Below are 20,400 nucleotides of genomic sequence, written 5' to 3'. Positions count from 1 at the left end.
TCTAGTTTTTGTTTTTACTTTAATCAGCTAAACTGGTGAATGACCTGAAAGTATTTTTTCAGTACTGCTTCAATTTATGCACATCTGTTGCTCAGAAGCAAAGAAGGGCTCAAATCACAAAAAGAACACACCAGAATATTCCTCTCTCAATAAAACCTTCTGTCATCCAAAGCACAGAAAGAGAATTGTATATGAACACATAAAGGCTGCAGGATTTGGCCTACAATGTCTGTACAACCAGATAACTATTTTACTGTTTTGTGAAGCACTTTGAATACAATGAATGACATAGGTTTTTTTTTTTTTAATTAAATCATGTTTTGTTTAATCTAAACTGATATGTAAGATGTTTGTTCACATTAAACTGGCTTCTTTTAAATTGAAATAGAGCTATAGTAACCTCTTTCATTGGGAAAAATTGAGAGAAATCCTAGAATTCACTGCATGGAAGAACACTAGGTGTTAATATCAGCTCCCTACTATGCTTTTGCTGGAAGAAAAATTAACTCTTGGTAGCTGTTGTCTTACAAGGACCTATATGATCAGTCAAAGTCTTATGATTTTTAACCATTTTCTTTGATAAGGAACATCATGTGGGATGATGCAAAGTTACTTTAATTCTTCATAGCAAATACTTTAACTGGTTTGTTTCTTACAAGCCAGTAAAAAAACAAACAAACCATAAACAACAACAACAAAACAATGAGCAAATGCAATAGAAGAAGTTTGAAACTAATGTGCTGTCATGAAATCAAAATGTATTCTCTTCAATAAACTCAAATTTCTCTATTACCTTGACTGAGCCTGCTCCCAGGGGAGTTAATGGCAAAATTCCCAATGACTTCAATGAGAGCAGGACTGGGCTGCTGGGCTCTTAGGCCCCAGAATTCAGCTGAGCATTTAAACATTGGTTTAAGTGCATACCTACTTAGCAAACTCATAAGGAGTAAGCATCTCCTCCTTTCCGATTAAGAGCTATATAAAGGCTATTGCCTTTTCCCTCCCAGTCTCATCAGCACCTCCCTTATTTTACATCCTACTCCGGAACTTGGTGAGCTTTGATATTACTGTTTTAAAAAATAGCTTGCGGATTTACATTTGAATTAATTGAATGTAACGTAATTATAATTTTGGTATATGCATTCAGTCTGCGGTTACTCTGATTCAGGTGAGATTGAGACACTTTTCCTCAATGTCAGGAGAGAGGAAAACTAACCCTACAGGAAACACTCTCTAAAAAGCAGACTGATTTCCTCTTTAACGTATTTTGAACAAAAGAACATGAATAAATGCTTGCAGGCTGGTTTTAAAAATGTTGTCCAGTTTGTAGCAGAATGGTGAAAGATGTTTCTGGGCATGTAAAATTTTGATTTTATGACATTTAAACTCTCTAACACTCATTTTCCTCCTCCACAAAATAGAAAATAATATTGTAAAAATTTTTTTTATATATATATTATTAGTTCATATTCAGGCACAGTATTTTGGATGAATTTTTTGGAATTCATGTTGAAAATTTGCAGGTGACCTAATACAATAAAACTTTTCTTTGGGTTACAAAATTAATTTTTATTTTCAAATCAAGATTGCTGAGGCTCTTCTGGTTTGATGTAAAGTGTAATTTTATGTACAAGTGGTGTTCAAGGAACTCAAAATATTTAAGTTTACTGAGGCAGAGTTCGCACGCATCCTCGTGAATTATCAATGCATATTTCTTCTTTCTGGGTCTCTTGTCAGTTTTAAAGCCTTGCTTATAAAGAGCCAGATCATGCCCTGTCCTGCATGGCTATGCAAAGTAGAAGGAGATGAGTATACTGCTATTCTTATACCATGCCACCACTTCCTGCATGTGGTGGGAAGCAAACTTTGCAGACCTACTGTTCCCTCTAGTGCAAGTTGGCAGACTGGACTGTCTCTGCCCACCCCCGCAATATGCCTATCAATGAAGTTATATTGGCATATTGGGGAGCATACAATACATGTTGCGGTTTACTCCTTCCTCAGAACAGTAGAGAGAGTGCAGCTCAGTAAGTCACAATCTCCATCTCCGGCTTCTCCAGGGCAGCAGGACCGGCTGTAGGCTGCATTGTAAACTCTGTCTGGCCTACAGTGAGTGAGAGTTTCCAATCCCTCCTTCTGAGCACTGACAGCAGCAATTAGTGCAGTTCTGTAGCTATTGAGGTGGAGTACTGTGGTATTTCCCCGGAAGATGGTATTTGCATTGGCACCTGTCATAAATATAAAGGGAAGGGTAAACACCTTTAAATCCCTCCTGGCCAGAGGAAAAACCCTTTCACCTGTAAAGGGTTAAGAAGCTAAGATAATCTCTCTTAGGGGGCTTATTCCTTCACCCACTTACTTCCCTGGTCCTTCTCGCATGAACAGAGAGCAACAATACCCGAAGTCCAAAGGTGCAAACAATTCGATGTTTATTGGGGTGAACTTCCAGCAAGCATGATTCCAGTTTCCTTCCTTAGTATCCTCCTTCCCAGCACTGACACCACAGAGCCTTACACCTGTGTCCCTGTTCCCATTCCTGCCCTTAGCCAAACATGATTCCAATTTCCTTACCCCCCATTCCCTGTTCCCATTTCCCACCCCCCCCCCACCCACTTCCTGATTGACTGCAGACTATATAGTAAAACTTGAGTTCTGCTTAGCTATACCTTAACCAATCATGTTCCTGAAATTTAACTAACCAATCCTAACATATTGTAACATGATTATGTAACAAATTATATCCCACCACCTTAATTAGTTTACACCCAGCAAAATTAATTATACAGCAGACAGGAACAATCACAGAACCAGACAGAGATTATACGACAAACAATAGCAAAGTGGGAACTATAATGACAAAACAATACAGAAGTGAGGATTTCACATCCCAGGTATTGATAAGTGAGTTCTTGCCAGACAGGATGGTATCAAACTAAGTTTCCTTTGACATCTTCTAGGTACTTCCCTTTCTCTGGAGGCGATAGGCATTATCAGGACAGGATTGTATTCCTAACAGCCCAATAGCACCTTATTTCAATGTGACTAGTTTGGAATGTGAGGATGTGACCAGTCGCTTCCCAGCTTATGGCTGCCTCTGCTGCTTAGCCAAAGATCTTAGCCTAAGAACTGGGCCTCAGACTGTCACAGTAAGAGAAGGCCCTTACACCGGCAGACAGTGATTTTGATTCTTTCTTTTATACCTCTATAATTAGCCAAGTGATAAAAATACACCTAAATTCTTAGAGTATAGGCCTTTACAGAGAGGCCTGAATATCTATATCCTAACAACCTCGCTGGCACCTGACCAAAAAGGAGGAGACGACATACTTTCAAAGCTGGAGGGGGGGAGAAACAAAGGTTCTCTCTGTCTGTGTGTTGTTTTTTCCAGGAACAGAAAAGGAATGGAGTCTTAGAACTTAGTAAGTAATCTAGCTAGATATGCGTTAGATTCTGTTTTGTTTAAATGGCTGATAAAATAAGTTGTGCTGAATGGAATGTATATTCCTGTTTTTGTGTCTTTTTGTAACTTAAGGTTTTGCCTAGAGGGATTCTCTATGTTTTTGAATCTGATTACCCTGTAAGGTATTTACCATCCTGATTTTACAGAGGTGATTCTTTTACTTTTTTCTTCAATTAAAATTCTTCTTTTAAGAACCTGATTGCTTTTTCATTGTTCTTAAGATTCAAGGGTTTGGCTCTGTGTTCACCTATGCAAATTGGTGAGGATTTTTATCAAGCCTTCCCCAGGAAAGGGGATGTAGGGTTTGGGAGGATTTTGGGGAGAAAGACTTTTCCAAGCAGGCTCTTTCCCTGTTATATATTTGTTAGACGCTTGGTGGTGGCAGCAATAAAGTCCAAGGACAAAAGGTAAAATAGTTTGTACCTTGGGGAAGTTTTAACCTAAGCTGGTAAAAATAAGCTTAGGGGTTTTTTCATGCAGGTCCCCACATCTGTACCCTAGAGTTCAGAGTAGGGAAGGAACCTTGACAGCACCCCTTTTAAATATTTGTGGACTTCCTGACTTGAAGATTGTTTGCACTCTAGCGATCTAAATTGTTGGCTTTCTGATTTATGTTTTTTTTAAAGCTTAACTCAGAATTTCCAGAGTTTCAAGTGTGCTTTTTAAATGACTAAAATATTGTTGTAAATTAAGATATTTTGTTTGGGAATTTCCTTAGTTTTTTTGAGACACCTTAAAAATAGTGATGTGTGATACTTAATATGGATGAGTCCCTACTATTTGAAGTAGAGAGAGCCTGAAGGCTAGGAGACCTGTTCTGGCAATAAGCGTAGCTCCCAAACCTTGGCTTTATATCAGAATGATGCCTTTCCTTCTTACAGCTTCTCATACTGTTCTCCACATGCCATTCTGAGCCCTCTCTTGTTACTGAGTTCTGGTGAAGCTATTCTAAAGGTAGAGCCTGCAGATAGAGATTATTTTGCATATGGGAACTTGAGGTTTGGGGCGGGAGGGGGGGAAATTTAAATAACTGTATAAGCTGAAATATTAAAAAGCACCAGGCCTCACTGAGGACAAAAGAATGTAATGAATTTTGAAGTTTCTTGGAGCAGCCTTTAAAAACAAAAAGAGTGAAACATAGGTGATTTTTATAAAAAAGTCATATCCTGTGAATGTCGTGGCCTCCTATCCACCCCCAAAATATCCTTAGGCAGCTGTAGGCATACAATAGGCTTTAGGTGGAATGGTGTAGTTTTGGCAGAGTGAGATGGTGGTTTCCAAATTGTGCTTAGTAAACAGCTAGTCACAACCTTAGCTACTGAGAGATGGTTTGTCACTTCAAAATACTTGGAGATTCACTGTCATATCATACTGGAGCCCCTTATGCTAGTGTAAGGGAGCTTGTGTATGTAGCTTTAAACCAGCTAAACTGTATGGAGAATCCAGCTAAGGCTCTATTTTGGCTACTGATTCAATAGTTGGTCTTTAAGTAGTGACAACCAAATAGCAATATCAGACACCCCGTTTGAAACAGTATAATTTCACCTCTGATTTTAGTGTCCTTCTCTGTATCTAGTTTAGGACTTGAATTGAGAAAAAAAAAAATTTGTGGGTGTTCTTCAAAGCTCTGCTTACAAGCTAAACTACGCATGCTGGAGATGATAAAATGGGATGCCACTCACAGTAGGTTGTTCAGACCTTCAGAATATGCTCATGCATGCTCCGGTGGGCTCTTTGGACTTGCCTCAATCTCAGTGGAGCTCCGGTGCTCTGCTGAATTCTATCAAGAGTATTTGGGCTTGACTCCATGATTTGAAGAGGGAGGTGGAAAATAAGTGGTGGTATTTTCATTTACAGCAGACTGTGCCGATCCTCATAATATGATCTTCCCTCTCCTTTTTATATGCTTTAACCAGCAATGAAATAGTTAACAATTTTAACACCTAAATTACAACTTTGAGAATCTGATCTAACACCTTACTGAGATGAACAAATGCTGTTCGCAGCTCTCTGCCTTTGTTTCAAGCGCAAGCAAGCATCCCTACATAAGCAACGGCACATTCAAGTTTTGAAGATTTCTTGCACAACCATGAGGGTTATTTTTTTTAACTTTAAACTGAATGCTTAAATTCTTGAGTGCAAGATGACAGCTTGTGAGAGCTGTGTTGCTGTGTACCTCTCTCGTACTCTTTCCAGTTTGAGCCCTGCAGACCCAGTTGTACAAGAAAAGCTATTATTGTAATTAGTCAGGGCTGGAAGATATTTTGAAATACATCTTTATATTCTGGACAATAGATATTGCGTTAGTTATGCAAAGGGGGAAGATAGCCCAGCGGCTAGGGTGCTAGTCTGGGACTCTGGAGACCGAGTTCAGTTCCCTGCTCTGACACAGACTTCCTGTGTGACCTTGGGCAAGTCACTTAGTTTTTCTGTGCCTCAGTTCCCCATATGTAAAATGGGGATAATAGCACTTCCCTACCTCACCAGGAGTATTGTTCGGATAAATACATTAAAGATTATGGCCTGGTCTACACTACACAGTTAGGCAGCTTACGTCAACCATCAGTGTCTACACTACAGTCTTGCTCCTGCTGATGTACGTGCCCTTCTACACTAACAGAATCACTCCACCTCCACCTCCACCAGAGGCGTAGTTAAGATGTCACAATATCTGTGTAGACACTGCACTGTGGACACTTACTTACATCAGCTGTTGGCTGTCTTGTCAGTTTCAGGGCAGGAGCTGTGAAATTGACAAGAAAGCTGGGCAGCTAGAGTGCAGCTCATATTATAATCTCATATTTTCTATAAAATCATGTTTATTGGCATTAATTATTTTCCCATCTTTTAATTCTTTATTGGTTGCCTCTCGCCTCAGCCTTTCTGTGACTGTCTGGGATCGCTGTCAAGTTAACCAGCCTATAGTTACGTGGGGTTGTCCCATTTAGCCATTTTTAATTATTAATTTACTTTGAAATTTGAAATTAATTTTAATTTGAAATTTTCTAACTTCAAATCCAAGCCATTGGATTTTGTTACACCTTAGTTTGCTATATTAAAAAGCCACCTGTTGTCAGATATCATTTCCTTGTGTTAGCTACTTGTTGACCTTCTCTTTGGTCTTAGCTATATGCAGACTTTGTGTGTGGCAAGCTGGGGTGTAAAACTAAAGCGCACCAACCTGCTACACACTGAGTGGGAACACGGATCCAACTGCCAGGCACTCAAAATTCCATAGTACACTTTCACATACTGCATTGCCCTTCCTCATATCAGCAACTTGCATGAAGGCTCAACAAATCAGGAGGAGTGTTGCCACAGTCTGGTATCCCCAAGCAAGTAAATCGATGCAGAGATGTCTGGCTGAATATGCAGAGGGACTCAAACAGTGATTCTGAGAGGTCTGCATTTCACCCATCTATTTCATTAAGGTGCTGAGTTTGCAGTCAAATGACCATTTAAGTGGTCTTCAAAAGGAGACTGTCCCTTTCTGTTTAACAAAATGTGTAAAGGTGACCCCACAGTCTTTTCAGTAATGTGTGCTACTGTAAGCACATCAAACCTGTCCTCTGCTCTCTACATTGACTTTCCATAGAATAGTGAGTCCAGTTCAAGGTCCCGGTTCTTATTTTCAAGGTGCTCACATGTCTGGGCCTAGCATACCTAATAGATTGCTTAAAATGCCAGGATATAAATTGTAGAATTTCAAGTGCAGACAAGCCCTTTGATTAAGAAAAAGTGCAATGGGGTAGCCAAACTCTTCCCAAACCCAAAAAAACCTCAAACTACCTCTGAGCCCTTCGAAGGCCTTCTCTATACATAACTAAGAAGCAAAAAAGAACACTGTGACTAGTACCTTTTCCAACCTGCTCTCAAAGTCCACCATGTAGATTCAGAACCTGCCCCCTCCCACATGTGGGGTGTGGATTTATTAACAAATAAATTAACAATAACAAAGTTCCATTCAAGCAGCCTTCTTCCCAAGCTGCCCCTAAAGTTTCTATATCAGGACTGCACAGATCACACCCTAGATTCTCTCTCAATTGAGAGCCATTTCCATCTGCCTTATATCTAGGTGGGATAATAAGCCACCTGCTTCAGCAAATTGTCAAATTCCACTTAACCTTCTCAGCAGGATCAACATCCACTAACAAGAGGCAGTACTTAGTTTCACGCAAACACTGTCAGCCTGTTAAAGACATTAGTCCAGTTTGAAAAAAAATAATTTTAGGTTACCTTTAACTTATTTTACTGTTTATCTTTCCTTCCTATCAACAATTAACAAGCAAACTGAGCATCAGTATGTGCCGGATGTAGTGACAAATACTGGGGAAGGATACAGTGGGGAAGGTAGTTTTTGTCAAAACTACTGCGGTGAAAAATAGGTTCCCCTTCCACAAATGTCATTACCTCTGCTCCTGCCCACAGGGAACAGGGAAAGTGGCAATTTATCCCTTTGCTAATAAGAATCAAACACCCACATCTTCCTGAATATCAGAAGCCTCACCTTTTCCCTATCTGCACCTCCTTTCTTTTAGTTGGGCGAGACTGTCCTTCCAGACTTCGTAACTTATTGCACGGGATGCAGGGGGCCCAGGGTATGATTCTATACCAGGGTTGAAACATAGTTTTGGCTCATCTACATGGACAAGACCAAACCATGTTGTAACATGGTTGGGGACTTACTTTATACAAAACCATCTGCTGACCGAGTAAGGTTATTTGTTCAGATGAGCCCTGTGTCAGCTGTTTACATGTCATACCCAGATACTGATGCTCAGCTTGCTTGCTTAATTGTTGATGGGAAGGAAGTGTGAATCTTCCTTCACAAAATCTGCAAACTTGTCAAAACTAAACAGGAAGATGCCTGTTCCTCTTCCACATCTTATTCTCTTACTGAGAGTTAAAGCCTGAGACAGAATGGTGAACAAAAATATTGAATTCATGGTAGCATTACAATCCATTAGGTATCTAGATCAGCAGAACAAAGGATTCCGATACCATTTTGCACTCTTATTTTGTCACCTCCAAAGCAGTTGAATGTTTGAAATTGCAGCAGTATGTGACAAACAGGAGAAATGAAGTCACCAGGCACAGGCTGTCATGTAAAATCAGGCAATGCAGGTCTTGAAAAACATGCGTATCTGTGTTTCTCCAGCAAAACTCTGAATGGGCAACAGGAAGCTTTTCTTTTACCTAGGATACCCCCAAGTAGAGTTTTCTCTGCAATGCACTATTTAAGTGAATGGAAAGATGAAGTGTGGGAGAATTTTCCTTTGCTTGTGCTTTGGTGGATTTTTTAGATGAACGTTTGAGAACATTTCATTAAAGCAAACAGTCTAAAATATTTAGTCTGAAGATAGAAGATGGAAGTAAAGAGGAGAGCTTCTTATAGAATTTAATCCATTAGTGCTGGAAAGAATGTGACTGTTCTACTTCAAACAGAACATCTGGGGATCAAGGGGACTTAGGTGGGTTTTTTGAGGGTTTTTTTAGAGTGCTTGGGCCACAAGTGTAAAAACCCTGTCCTTTCTTGGTTCAGAGCTATCTGACTGTGGTTTGTACTAGGAAACTGAACTGTTCTCTCAACACTTTATTTTATTTTTTCCAGCAACGGCTTCCCCTTAAACAGATGTCAAAAACAGTTTTGTTTCTAGTGTAGACCTGACAAAACAGTTTTTCATGCAGTTTCAGAAAGTATATTTTGAGACTTTATCTATATTTTGATCTACTTATGCTGCACATCTTTGTTCTCGCTTGCTTGAGTAATTGGAGTTTTATGACTGTTCAGCTGCATTGGTCTACTCGGTGATAGTGTTGCTAACTGAGCCGTAAGACTCTCTAGCCTTACCTTAGATTTTAATTCTGTGGATGAACCTAGTGCTGGTGAAATAGCTTGAGTTAGGTATAGGCAGGTGTTGTGCAGGTTTCCCAATACAGCTCTGCCAGTACACTCACCTTTTGTTCCAGTCCTACACCTTTTTCTTTCTTTCTTTTTTTTTTTTTTTTTTAAAGTAGGCTCTGCAAATTGTGCAGTACGTTTGATGTGAACAAATAAATTGTTTTTAAAACCTGCCAGCTTTGGGCCTAAGTTAGGGTTTGGATGTGATTCCCAAGCGGTGAAAGACCCATGTTCTCCAGAGCCCTGCTGCCGGAGCCCCAATTTAAAGGGGCTGGGGATTTAAAGGCCCCGTCCCTTCTAGTTGAGGCCCCGCCCACTGTTCAGGACTCCGGCATACCGGTAAACCCTTTAAGTTACTTTCACCCCTGGCAAGGGTTGGGGTGCGGGAGGGGGTTGGGGGGTGGGCGGTGCTTACCTCGGGTGACTCCTGAAAGCCACCAGCACATCCCTCTGGCAGCAGCTCCTAGCTGTGGGGGGGGGCCAGGGAGCTTTGCGCACTGACCCTGTCCATAGGACTGCCCCCACAGCTCCCATTGGCTGCAGTTCCCAGCCAGTGGGAGCTGCGGAGTCGGTGCTCAGGGTGGGGGCAGTGCACAGAGACCCCCTGCCCCCCAATCCCTCAGTGGCCGCAGGGACGGTGCTGTCCGTTTTCGGGACTGGTGCGGAGTGAGGGCCCTGCCTGCCTTAGCCCCGCTGCGCTGCCAGACTGTTAGCTCCCAAAATCTCCCAGTTTGGCTGCAGTTGCTTCCGGGAAGTAGGGCCTGATTCCAGGAGACTCCCAGCAAAACTGGGAGGGTTGGCAACCCTAGTTATACAGGAGGTCAGATTAGATGATCACAGTGGTCTTTTCTGGTCTTGGAATTTGTGAATCTATCCCCTGCTCACTGTACAGCACCAATGGGGTGTGCACTGGTATTCTAAGGAGTCACAGTAGAACAAAATCCTGGTTGCAAGATTGTTGTTCAGAACACCAGATCAGTCTTGGAAAACAGAAAGAGGGTTACTCTGTAGATTCGTTGTGTCAGCTGAGCTAGTTATTTTCTTTTAAAGGAAGTGCTTGCTGTGATGACAATCCCCCCCCATAGCTGCTGCTGGGGGAATGTACAGTTTTATGCAAAGGAAAGTAGGGAGGCGGTGTTGTTTACTGGTTAAAGAATTGTGAGTCATGAGATCCGGATTCTGTTCCTGACTCTGCCACTTGACTCACTGTGACCTTTGGCAAGTCAATAAACATAAATGTGCATGTTTCTTTTTTATAAATGGGAATAATGCATTTTGGCAAAGGGTTCTGTAATGCTCTGAAGAAGGTCCTATATAAATGCTAAGTACTGATAATATTTTTATTCTAAATGTATTGAAGGCCTATGGAACCCCTGTGTTTTGAGCCTGATGGGTAGTACCAGATGATGTCTCCTGTAAGATGCACGTGTTAATTTTGCTTTTTGGAAGTTGTTCCAACTTTTAAGGAGACGATAGAAAAACTGTGGTTAGAGGAAGGGCCAGTCTTGTCTTGTAAACTAGTGGTTTCATGCTGTCTGCTAACCCTAATGTGTACAATCTATTGGTCTGGTTTGAAAGTTATGCACAGAAACATCCAGTTAAACCAATATACTGTAGTACTGTAATGATGGAAGTATGATGGAAAATGCTGTCATTTTTCACCATAAAATTTCCTATTATAGCTATCGACGGTTCAGATTCATTTGCAGTATCAACCATGGGAGGGCTAGTGTGTACAAGGCTGTACGTGGTCCTCAGGTTTTTAAGTCCCACATCATTTATTTTAATCGGAGCAGCTCTAGATACCATTGTGTTTAAAATGCTAGCGGCTGCTGACACCATGTCTACATTTAATTCTCCCACAATTGTTGAGCTGGTGGTAGCAACTGTGTAAAATCATGGAAAATGCCCTAAGGGGGCGTCGTCAACTAAAAATGTTATACCTACTTTAGTTACAAGACTCTCCCCAGATTACTGTAGGTGAAAGAAACTACAGGAAACAGGATTTCCCTATTTTTCTAGTTTGCTTGCCTTGACAATGCTTTGTTCAATTAGTTTCTATTTTTCTGCTGTATCGTCAGTCAGTTTTCTCTGTTGTTTGTGTGGGTCTGTCACACTGCGATGGGGAGAAAGAAACATTTTAAAAACACAAAAATTGGCAGGAGTATGCAGAGCAGGTGTGGAACCTGAAACTCCTTTTAATTCGTATTTAAACTAATGAGGTTTCAGTCTGACACTGTCTCTTCTAGGGTGGTCTCTAGCTAAGTGGACCTGTGCAAGGGATGTTGTGCATTTCCCACACTAGAAATAAATTGTTCCCTTGCTCTTCATATTAGCCTTTTTTCATAATTTTCCCCCCACAGAGACAAAATGACTGCTCAGGTTACTTTAGAGGATGCCTTGTCCAATGTGGATCTCTTGGAAGAATTACCATTGCCGGATCAACAACCATGTATTGAACCCCCTCCGTCATCTCTGCTTTACCAGGTAAGGAGTATCTATTATGAGTCTGTGATGCTCCTCAGAGGTACTCAGGATTGTGAGGCCCCTCACTACCATCTACCCTTAGTGTGAGAGAGCCTTGTCTGAACCTGCCAGAGGTCAGCCCACTGATGCCACTAACCATGGCCAACGCAAGCACTCCCCTCTCAACCTCTGCAGGTTAGCAATGGGCACACTCCAACCCCCGAACCCTTTGAGTGTCCCCCTGGAATATGCAACCTCTGGTTCACTGGACATTCACAGAATTTCCAGGTCTGCTGTTCCCAAAGGAACAGTACCCCCAGCTTACCAGCTGCCCTCAGACCACTGCTTTGCTTAACTCACAGCACTTACATTTGTTTATAGTGAAAACGAATATAAGTTTATTTAACAAAGAACAGAGGTTCAAGTAATAAGAAGTCGGTAGAAGTATTGCAAACAACTAGATACCAAGAAAATAAAAGCATAATACACATTCTAGAGCCTCCATTTAATTAGCAAGATACTTTCCTGTCTAATGAAGTTTAGCACAACCCAAGTCTTTGTGACAGGGCTTAACAGCCCTGGTTGGTTGTGATTCTGCTTTCATAAGACATGCATGCTGGTAGCTTGTCCCTATGATGAAGGATCCAAGGTGAGCTAGTGCTCCCAGGTATATCCCAAAAATCCATTTTCTACACTCACAAACAGGATACCACCCCTGGCTGTTTTGGTTTTGTTTTGTTTTGATTCCTCAACAGCTTTTTCTTTTTTGTGATTTTGCAATTTTGATTAGCTTGGTGGATCAGTATGCAAATAGATTTACATTGAGAGGGACACAGTACATGACCAGACAGGAAGATAAGTGTCTTCTATGTCCTGCTTGGGAGGAACTTGCTTATCACCTTCTGGTGACCAGCCCCAACTCACAGATTTTAAGAACATAATTATCAACATGCATACATGACTCCTGAAATATTATTCATATATACATTTTGAAATGATTGACCCCCAGTGAGCTACTGGCTTTTGGTAGAGACCTTACGTGCCACCCTTTGGTGTATATATATGCATATACTTGATCTAGGGGATCCAGGTAACCCCTTTAAGCCCTTTCTGTGCCCTCTGCCTCTTGGTACCAAGAGGTCCCTGGGTCACAGATTCCCATTAATTTCTGGAAAAGCAGATAAATACCAGCATTTGAAATTTTTCCCCACGGGTTACATGTTTGTTTATTTTCTTTCATGCAGCCAAACTTCAATACTAATTTTGAAGACAGGAATGCATTTGTCACAGGCATTGCAAGATACATTGAGCAAGCTACTGTTCATTCGAATATGGTAAGTAAACATTTTCAACATATACTCTTTTTATTCAAAAAAAAAAAATTGTGAGCGAAGAGGCATATATCTTTGACAAAAGTTTCTTACAGAGGGATGAACGTGTACGGAGAAAATAGGAAACCAAAGTTAGCAACCACACTTCAAACAGGCATAGCTGTCAGAAGTGATCTCTCATAGCAAAAATATAGCTAGCTCACTCTTTTCTTGTGCATCTCAGATGAACCCAGCCATAAGGCTGCCAATATTGCCTGAAGTTTCTGTACCCAAGCCTTCCTTAAGGGATTCTATATTTTCCAGTTTTCCAAGTTAGGCTAGTATTATCAACAGCCAGGCTCTGACTGTCAGAGAATAAATTTATCTTTTGTGCTTGAAACTTCCACTACTCTTCTAGCATTTTGGTCAAGACCTGACGGGTTGCTGTATGTTATTTTTTTCTCCCCTGTCCCTGAAAGTAATACTAAAGCATTCAGACTTCTCTCTTGTTTTCCATATAAAAACCCATGGATTCTAATATATCCCCAGTGTAACTGTTCTGTTTTCTGGGATTTTTAATGTGTTAAATTTGTAAAATATTACATACTTCAGGCTTAATATTTGTTTGGTTTTGTCAGTAGCAAAGTTTGACCTCTTGGACTTCATATTTCAGTGGATGTAAAGTGTCATTTAGTAATCTGATACATATTCATTGCATTAAATAGTCCATATTCATTCATGGTAGAATATTATTGAAATGAATGACTAAGAACAGATTGATTTTTAGCTTTAGGATTAATTTTTCATGTTCAGTAGCTGAACTAATTGTTTCCATAATTGATGAATCAGGTTGAGTTGTGCTTAACCATAGAGAACTTGCTTTCCTAAAAGAAAAACAGTCTGACCTGACAATTTGAACATGCTATTTTTTTTCATGTTCTGTGTGTATATAAATCTCCTCACTGTATTTTCCACTGAATGCATCCGATGAAGTGAGCTGTAGCTCACGAAAGCTTATGCTCAAACAAATTGGTTAGGCTCTAAGGTGCCACAAGTCCTCCTGTTCTTTTTGCAGACACAGACTAACATGGCTGCTACTCTGAAACCTGTATTTAAGATGATATATCAGTTAACATTCAGTATGTGTGACCTGTTATGTGTACATCCTAGTAAGAGAAAAACGTTTGTTTGGCTCAGGGTGTGTATGTATGTCATAGAGAGAGAGAAATAATGGAAGTTTCTATTTTTTTTCTGTATTTACCATCCTTCTCATATTAATACTAATTAATCTTTTTATTTTAGAATGAAATGTTGGAAGACGGTCAAGAGTACGCAGTCATGCTGTACACATGGAGAAGCTGCTCAAGAGCCATTCCTCAGGTAAAGGAGCAAAATTCAATTGTCAGACAGTGCTTGAACTTTCATCTCAAGTTCTTCCCTGAGTGTGTGGATACATAGCTTTATGGATGAACCTTACCGCTCTAGAATGAGCATTTACTCCTGAGCCAGCAAGACTGGGAATGTTATTGAAGCAAAAACTTTCAGCTCCTGAGGACTGGATGGTTTTTTTGGTGAGGGAATTAAGGAAGCATTTCATGTCACTTTGCATTAAGCTTCCTCCTGGCTGGTTTGCGAATAGAGTAGCAATAATGTGCACTGGATGGGCAGTTTTGATAGTAGTGTTAATTTGACACCAAAATTTCCCATGTCATTGAACAGAAAACAAATGGAGATTGTAGTGCCGGCAAGCATTTAAAGCTTAAATTCAAAGTGGTTGTGATAGGCAGCTGAACATATTGTTAGTTGATGAAGTAAACTAGGCATTAAACACCGCTCTGGAGATTGTCAAATAGGATATTGGGTCTCGTCACTTTTTCTAAATGTTTGAGGCAATCCAGATTTTGTGTGTGTGCTCATGCATGTGGGTGCATGTGCTTATTTATATAACGCACACAGGTGGTGGGAGTCCAAAGTTAGGACTTAAGTGCCTGAAAAACAGAAGTTTTTGAAAATAGAGTTAAGATGAGCTGGAAAAGCAAATGAAACCACAATCCCCTTTTGACAGCGCTCTGATTTTAGGGTCTTTCTAAAATATAAAATGTGCTGACATGGAAGGAAGGGGATCGTCTTTTGTTTAAATTACTGGACCTCAGAAGATCTGGGTTCAGTTCTCCGCTCAGTCACAGTCTTTGTGACACTTGGAAAGTAACTTAATGTCACTGTGCCTTGGTTCCCTAGCTATAAAATGGGGAAAATACTGCCCTACCTCACAGGGATGTTTATAGGCTAAATTCATTATTACCTGAGGCACACAGATACTGCCGAGTAAGAATTCTGCCCTATAAGAACCCAGGTAGGTCTGAGAATTTTTTTTTAGTCCCTGAAAACCGTGTTTGAGATGTTAAAAACAACAATTTAGCCATAACTTTGGATAAATAGCAGTAGAATACATTTTCTTGGTTTGATGTGCCATTCTGGAGCTGTCTCTCTGCTGAAGTTTTATTTGGGAGTGACTTTTCAGTATCACTATCTCTTTGATTCTCTTCAGGTTAAATGTAATGAACAGCCTAACCGAGTAGAAATTTATGAAAAAACTGTGGAAGTTCTGGAGCCAGAGGTCACAAAACTGATGAATTTTATGTACTTTCAGGTAAAAAGAGTTAAACCAATAGCTATTTAATAGAGGTTTTGTTTTGTTTTCTTATGTGCTGTGGTGTTATGTGCTCTGCTTTAGCTGACTTGGCTCAAAGACTATATTACTGGAACCAAATGTTGTAAAGATTTTACATGGGAGAGGCTATGGTCCTGGACATGTCACTTAAACTTAGTGTGTCTTCTAAGTGCAGTCATATTTGTGGATGTGACTTGTCGCCTGTGCTCAGCTCCTTGTTCCACACACAGTTCTTGCACAGTTTAAAATTTCTTTCTTTTTCATTCTCCATATTTACACTCACTTTTACTTGACCATTTGTTTTTCCCAGAAGCAACGGCAACATCTCTTCTAAGCTGTAGAGTGAATCAGTTTTCTCCTTGCCCAAAGACCTTTGATTCTATTCTGCAAACACTTAAGCACTTGAGTAACCCTACTTGTGATTCCTGTTGGAATCAGTGGGGCTATTTGCATGAATAAAGTTAGGTAGGTTTAGGTTTACAGGACTGGGGCCTATGTTTGCTGGGGCCTAGGTTTCCACTGGACGCTATGTATGCTTAATATGTTTTTATCTGGTTAGTAGCATATGGCTGCACAGATATTTCCTTTACATCAATTAATGATAGATAGGTGAATGGTAGCTGGCATATTTTTTGTAAATTTCTATTATTTATATGAAGCATTTAGACATGGAGAAGACCTATCAAGTCATCTAGTTCATACCCTTCTCTAAGGACCATTGTAGGATTGCTCCCTATAGTATTTTTGTGTTTTATTGCGGTGGTTTTCAATGTGTGGCCTGTAGATCCCTAGGGTCTGCAGACCATGTCTTCGATTTCCAAAGGGATCCACACCTCCATTTAAAAGCTTTTTTAAGGGTCTGCAAATGAAAAAAGATTGAAAACCACGGTTTTATTGCATTTTGTCTAGCTAGTTGTGTGTATACTGCTTCCTTTCGGACACTAATTCAAAGTCTTAATAGACCCATTTTACTGTTAAATACCAAGAAATGTTTCCAGGTATTTCCTTTGTGCAATTTTAATCCTTTCTGCTAGTTATATCTCCATGAGTTGTCCTCTCTGATTCCTCACTCTCCTTGGTCTTTAAGGTACTCAAAGCTATGTATATTTTAAGCTTCCATCATCAGTCAAGTTAGTGGAAGGGAAGGGAGGAGCTATTTGTTCAGCATGGTTCTCTTTACTTCCCTCCCATGGCTTGGACTTGTATGGTCGCTTTTGAGGAGAGAAGTGGGATCTGGTCTTGCTTTGAGCAGGGGGTTGGGCTAGATGACCTCCTGAGGTCCCTTCCAATCCTGATATTCTATGATTCTAAGTGAACCTGTGAAAGCAGCTCCACTTACGGGACTGGGGTAGAGCTTAATGGAGTGCTTCTTGGGCTTCCTCTCTTGAAGCCCTGAATCTCTCACGGTCCGGCAGAGGAACGCTTAGTGGTAGTCTGCTACTCTCTTTCCTTCCACCCTAGCCTGTCATCTCATATGGTGGGCTGTGTTTGCTGCTGGGCAGCTTAGTGAGGAGCAGCTGCAGCTCAGAACTCCCAGCTCAGAGAGGAGGCAGCTACTGGGGGAGAAGGTGAAGAGTGAGTAGAAAGGCAGCATTCCCACCACCGCCCAGTGCGAATGGGCCTGGTCAAATCCAAACCAGGCTGTTCCATTCAAGGCATTTAAGGTGCTCTACGAATCCTGGAGAACATCCTTTTTACAGCATCAATTAGACTTCCTCGCAAAAGAATTTGAAAACTGCAAACTCGAGCAATAAAATTTAAAGTCCTTTAAAGAAAACAAACAAAACATTTTGATCTCAGCCACTGCGCTTCATGCTCCAGCAAAATCCTATGGTTGTTGCAATGTCACCTGCGCTAAGCATACTGGTTAGTAACATATGGCTGTACATATCGGCAGCTGGAGAGGTCATTCTGAATGCTCCTCTTATCCTTAAGTATTCTGAAGTTTTAATGGAATTGTCTCACTCCTACTCACAGATGTCTTCTAAGTGAACTTTGGAATTGGATGATGAGTTACTTTAGTAGCATTCTACCATTAAAGGACTTTATAGGAAGAGAGAGGGGATCACCTAGATTGGTGGCTCTCAACCTTTCCAGACTACTGTACCCCTTTCAGGCATCTGATTTGTCTTGCGTACCCCCAAGTTTCACCTCACTTAAAAACTACAGTAACTCCTCACTTAAAGTCGTCCCGGTTAACGTTGTTTCGTTTTTACTTTGCTGTTCAATTAGGGAACATGCTCGTTTAAAGCTGTGCAATGCTCCACTCTTGCGTTGTTTGACTGCCTGCTTTCTCCACAGCTGGCAGCCTCCTTATGCCCCCTGCCCTTCCTCCCCACAGCACCTCCCGCCCACCGGCAGACCCCGCGGATCAGCACCTTCCCCCTCCTCCTGCCCGCAGCAATCAGCTGGCTTGCAGCGTTTTGGAGGCAGGAGGGAGGGGAGAGGAGTGAGGACTTGGCGTGCAGACTCCCCCTCCCTCCTCTGCCTCCGGAACGCCGCAAGCCAGCTGATTGCCCCGGACAGGAGGCAGGGTGGGGGGGGTGGGAGGGGGAGCCTGCGTGCCAAGTCTTCGCTCCTCCCCCCTCCCTCCTGCCTCCTAAATGTGGCAAGCCAGCTGATTGCCCCAGGCAGGAGGGAGGGGGGAGAAGCGAGGATTTGGTGCGCCTCCCCTCTCCCTCCCCTGCCTCTTGCCTGTGGCAATCAGCTGGCTTGCGGCATTTTGGAGGCAAGAGGGAGCGGGGAGGAGCGAGGACTTGGTGCACAGGCTCCCCCTGCCTCCCAAATGCAGCAAGCCAGCTGATTGCCCCGTGCAGGCGCGGGGCGGGGAAGAGCGAGGACTTGGCGTGCTTCCTCCCTCCCTCTCCTGCCTGCGGCAATCAGCTGGCTTGCGGCGGCGTTTAGAAGGGAGGGGAGGGAGGCGGGAGGAGCGAGGACGCAGCATGCGAAGTGAAGGGGGAGGAGGTGGGGGGGGAGAAGAGGCGGGTCAAGGATGGGGGTTTGGGGGAAGGGGGGGAGTGGGTGGGCTGAGGGTTGAGCCCCTTCCCCGCCCCTGGTGCTTGCAGAGTAGGGGAAGCAACGTGCTTCTCCTAGCCTACAGCACCTTCAGCCTCCTTGCCTGCCTCATTGTCTCCAGTGCCAGTGGGCTGTGCCTGTGTAGGGTAAGGCAGGGGCACCTCCTCTGTTTAAAACTTATACCTGTATTCAATTGCTTGTTTAAAATGTATATAATGCCTTTCGTCTGGCAAAAAAAAAATTTCCCTGGAAGCTAACCCCCCCGCCCCCCATTTACATTAATTCTTATGGGGAAATTGGATTCGCTTAACATCGTTTCACTTAGTCGCATTTTTTCAGGAACATAACTACAACGTTAAGTGAGGAGTTGCTGTACTTGCTTACAAAATCAGACATAAAAATACATAAGTGTCACAGCACACTAGTACTGAAAAATTGCTTACTTTCTCATTTTTACCATATCATCATATAATAAATCAATTGGGATATAAATATTGTACTTACATTTCAGTGTGTAGTATATAGGGCAGTATAAACAAGTCGTATAAAATTTTAGTTTGTACTGACTTCACTAGTGCTTTTTATGTAGCCTATTGTAAAACTAGACAAATGTCTAGGTGAGTTGATGTACCCCTGGAAGACCTCTGCTTACCCCCGGGGTGGATACATATCCCTGGTTGAGAACCATTGACCTAGATATTGCAGTGAAAGTAAAACATTGAAACTGTTTCTTTACTAAACTATGGATTTCTGCTCTTTCCCTCCACTAGAGAAATGCAATTGAACGATTCTGTGGGGAGGTGAAGCGCTTATGCCATGCAGAGAGGAGGAAGGATTTTGTGTCTGAAGCATATCTGATCACTTTGGGCAAGTTCATCAACATGTTTGCAGTATTAGATGAGCTGAAAAATATGAAGTGTAGTGTGAAGAATGACCACTCTGCCTACAAGCGGTGAGACATTGTTATAAGAAAGTATTTGTCAAGCTTACTGTTATTGAAATACAGGAACCCGCACAAGATGGCAGTAGTAGCTCTTTTTACGACACCTATATTATTTAAACGTAATCCCATCTACATTAAAAAAAATACCATGAAACTAAAGGTGAACTGACAGAAAAAACTATCTGAGCAAATCTGTTTTCCTTCTGCTCTTCTACAGTAACAAAATAGATTTCCAGGTGTAGAGTCCTTCAGCCTGTCTTTCATTATGTTTTAAATTTAATGAGAATACACTGCTTGATAAATCTTTTAATTTAGAAATTCTTTCTTTCCAGTTACAGAATTCCCACTTTTAGCAAACACAGTTGATCTTTTGTCAATGGCCATTGATCTAATTGTCCTTAAGACCCTCTGGCTTTGCTCTGACAGGTCCCTGTGATTTACAGATGAAATGAGAGGGGGAGAAGGCTAGAGTATCAGGAATAAAATCCCATTCTCAGCCTGACATTGCAGCATGTAGCATTGATAAAGTCTTATGCTATGGCAGATGCAGGAAGCAAAGAGAGTGTTTGCCTCCACAACAGCATCTGCAAAGTCTTGTACAGAACAATACCAGTAGGTCAAGATCTATCCCTC

General features: G+C 41.6%; 1 protein-coding gene across 7 annotated transcripts in view; it reads left to right on the top strand.

Annotated features, from left to right (window-relative positions):
- Nucleotides 1-20,400, top strand: part of CYFIP1 (cytoplasmic FMR1 interacting protein 1) — a 136,007-nt gene that overhangs the window by 20,331 nt on the left and 95,276 nt on the right. For all 7 annotated transcript variants that reach the window (XM_037898860.2, XM_037898868.2, XM_037898845.2 and 4 more), the window contains exons 2-6: nt 11,726-11,849; nt 13,073-13,162; nt 14,441-14,518; nt 15,687-15,788; nt 19,595-19,776. In XM_037898860.2, the coding sequence (XP_037754788.1) occupies nt 11,733-11,849; nt 13,073-13,162; nt 14,441-14,518; nt 15,687-15,788; nt 19,595-19,776 (569 nt within the window). In that variant the 5' untranslated portion in view covers nt 11,726-11,732. The remainder of the gene's footprint in view (nt 1-11,725; nt 11,850-13,072; nt 13,163-14,440; nt 14,519-15,686; nt 15,789-19,594; nt 19,777-20,400) is intronic.

This window comes from Chelonia mydas, chromosome 1 (genome assembly GCF_015237465.2).
Source record: "Chelonia mydas isolate rCheMyd1 chromosome 1, rCheMyd1.pri.v2, whole genome shotgun sequence".
Taxonomy (NCBI): domain Eukaryota; kingdom Metazoa; phylum Chordata; order Testudines; family Cheloniidae; genus Chelonia; species Chelonia mydas.
Note: the sequence above shows the minus strand (reverse complement) of the source record. Positions and strands in the feature narration are given on the sequence as shown.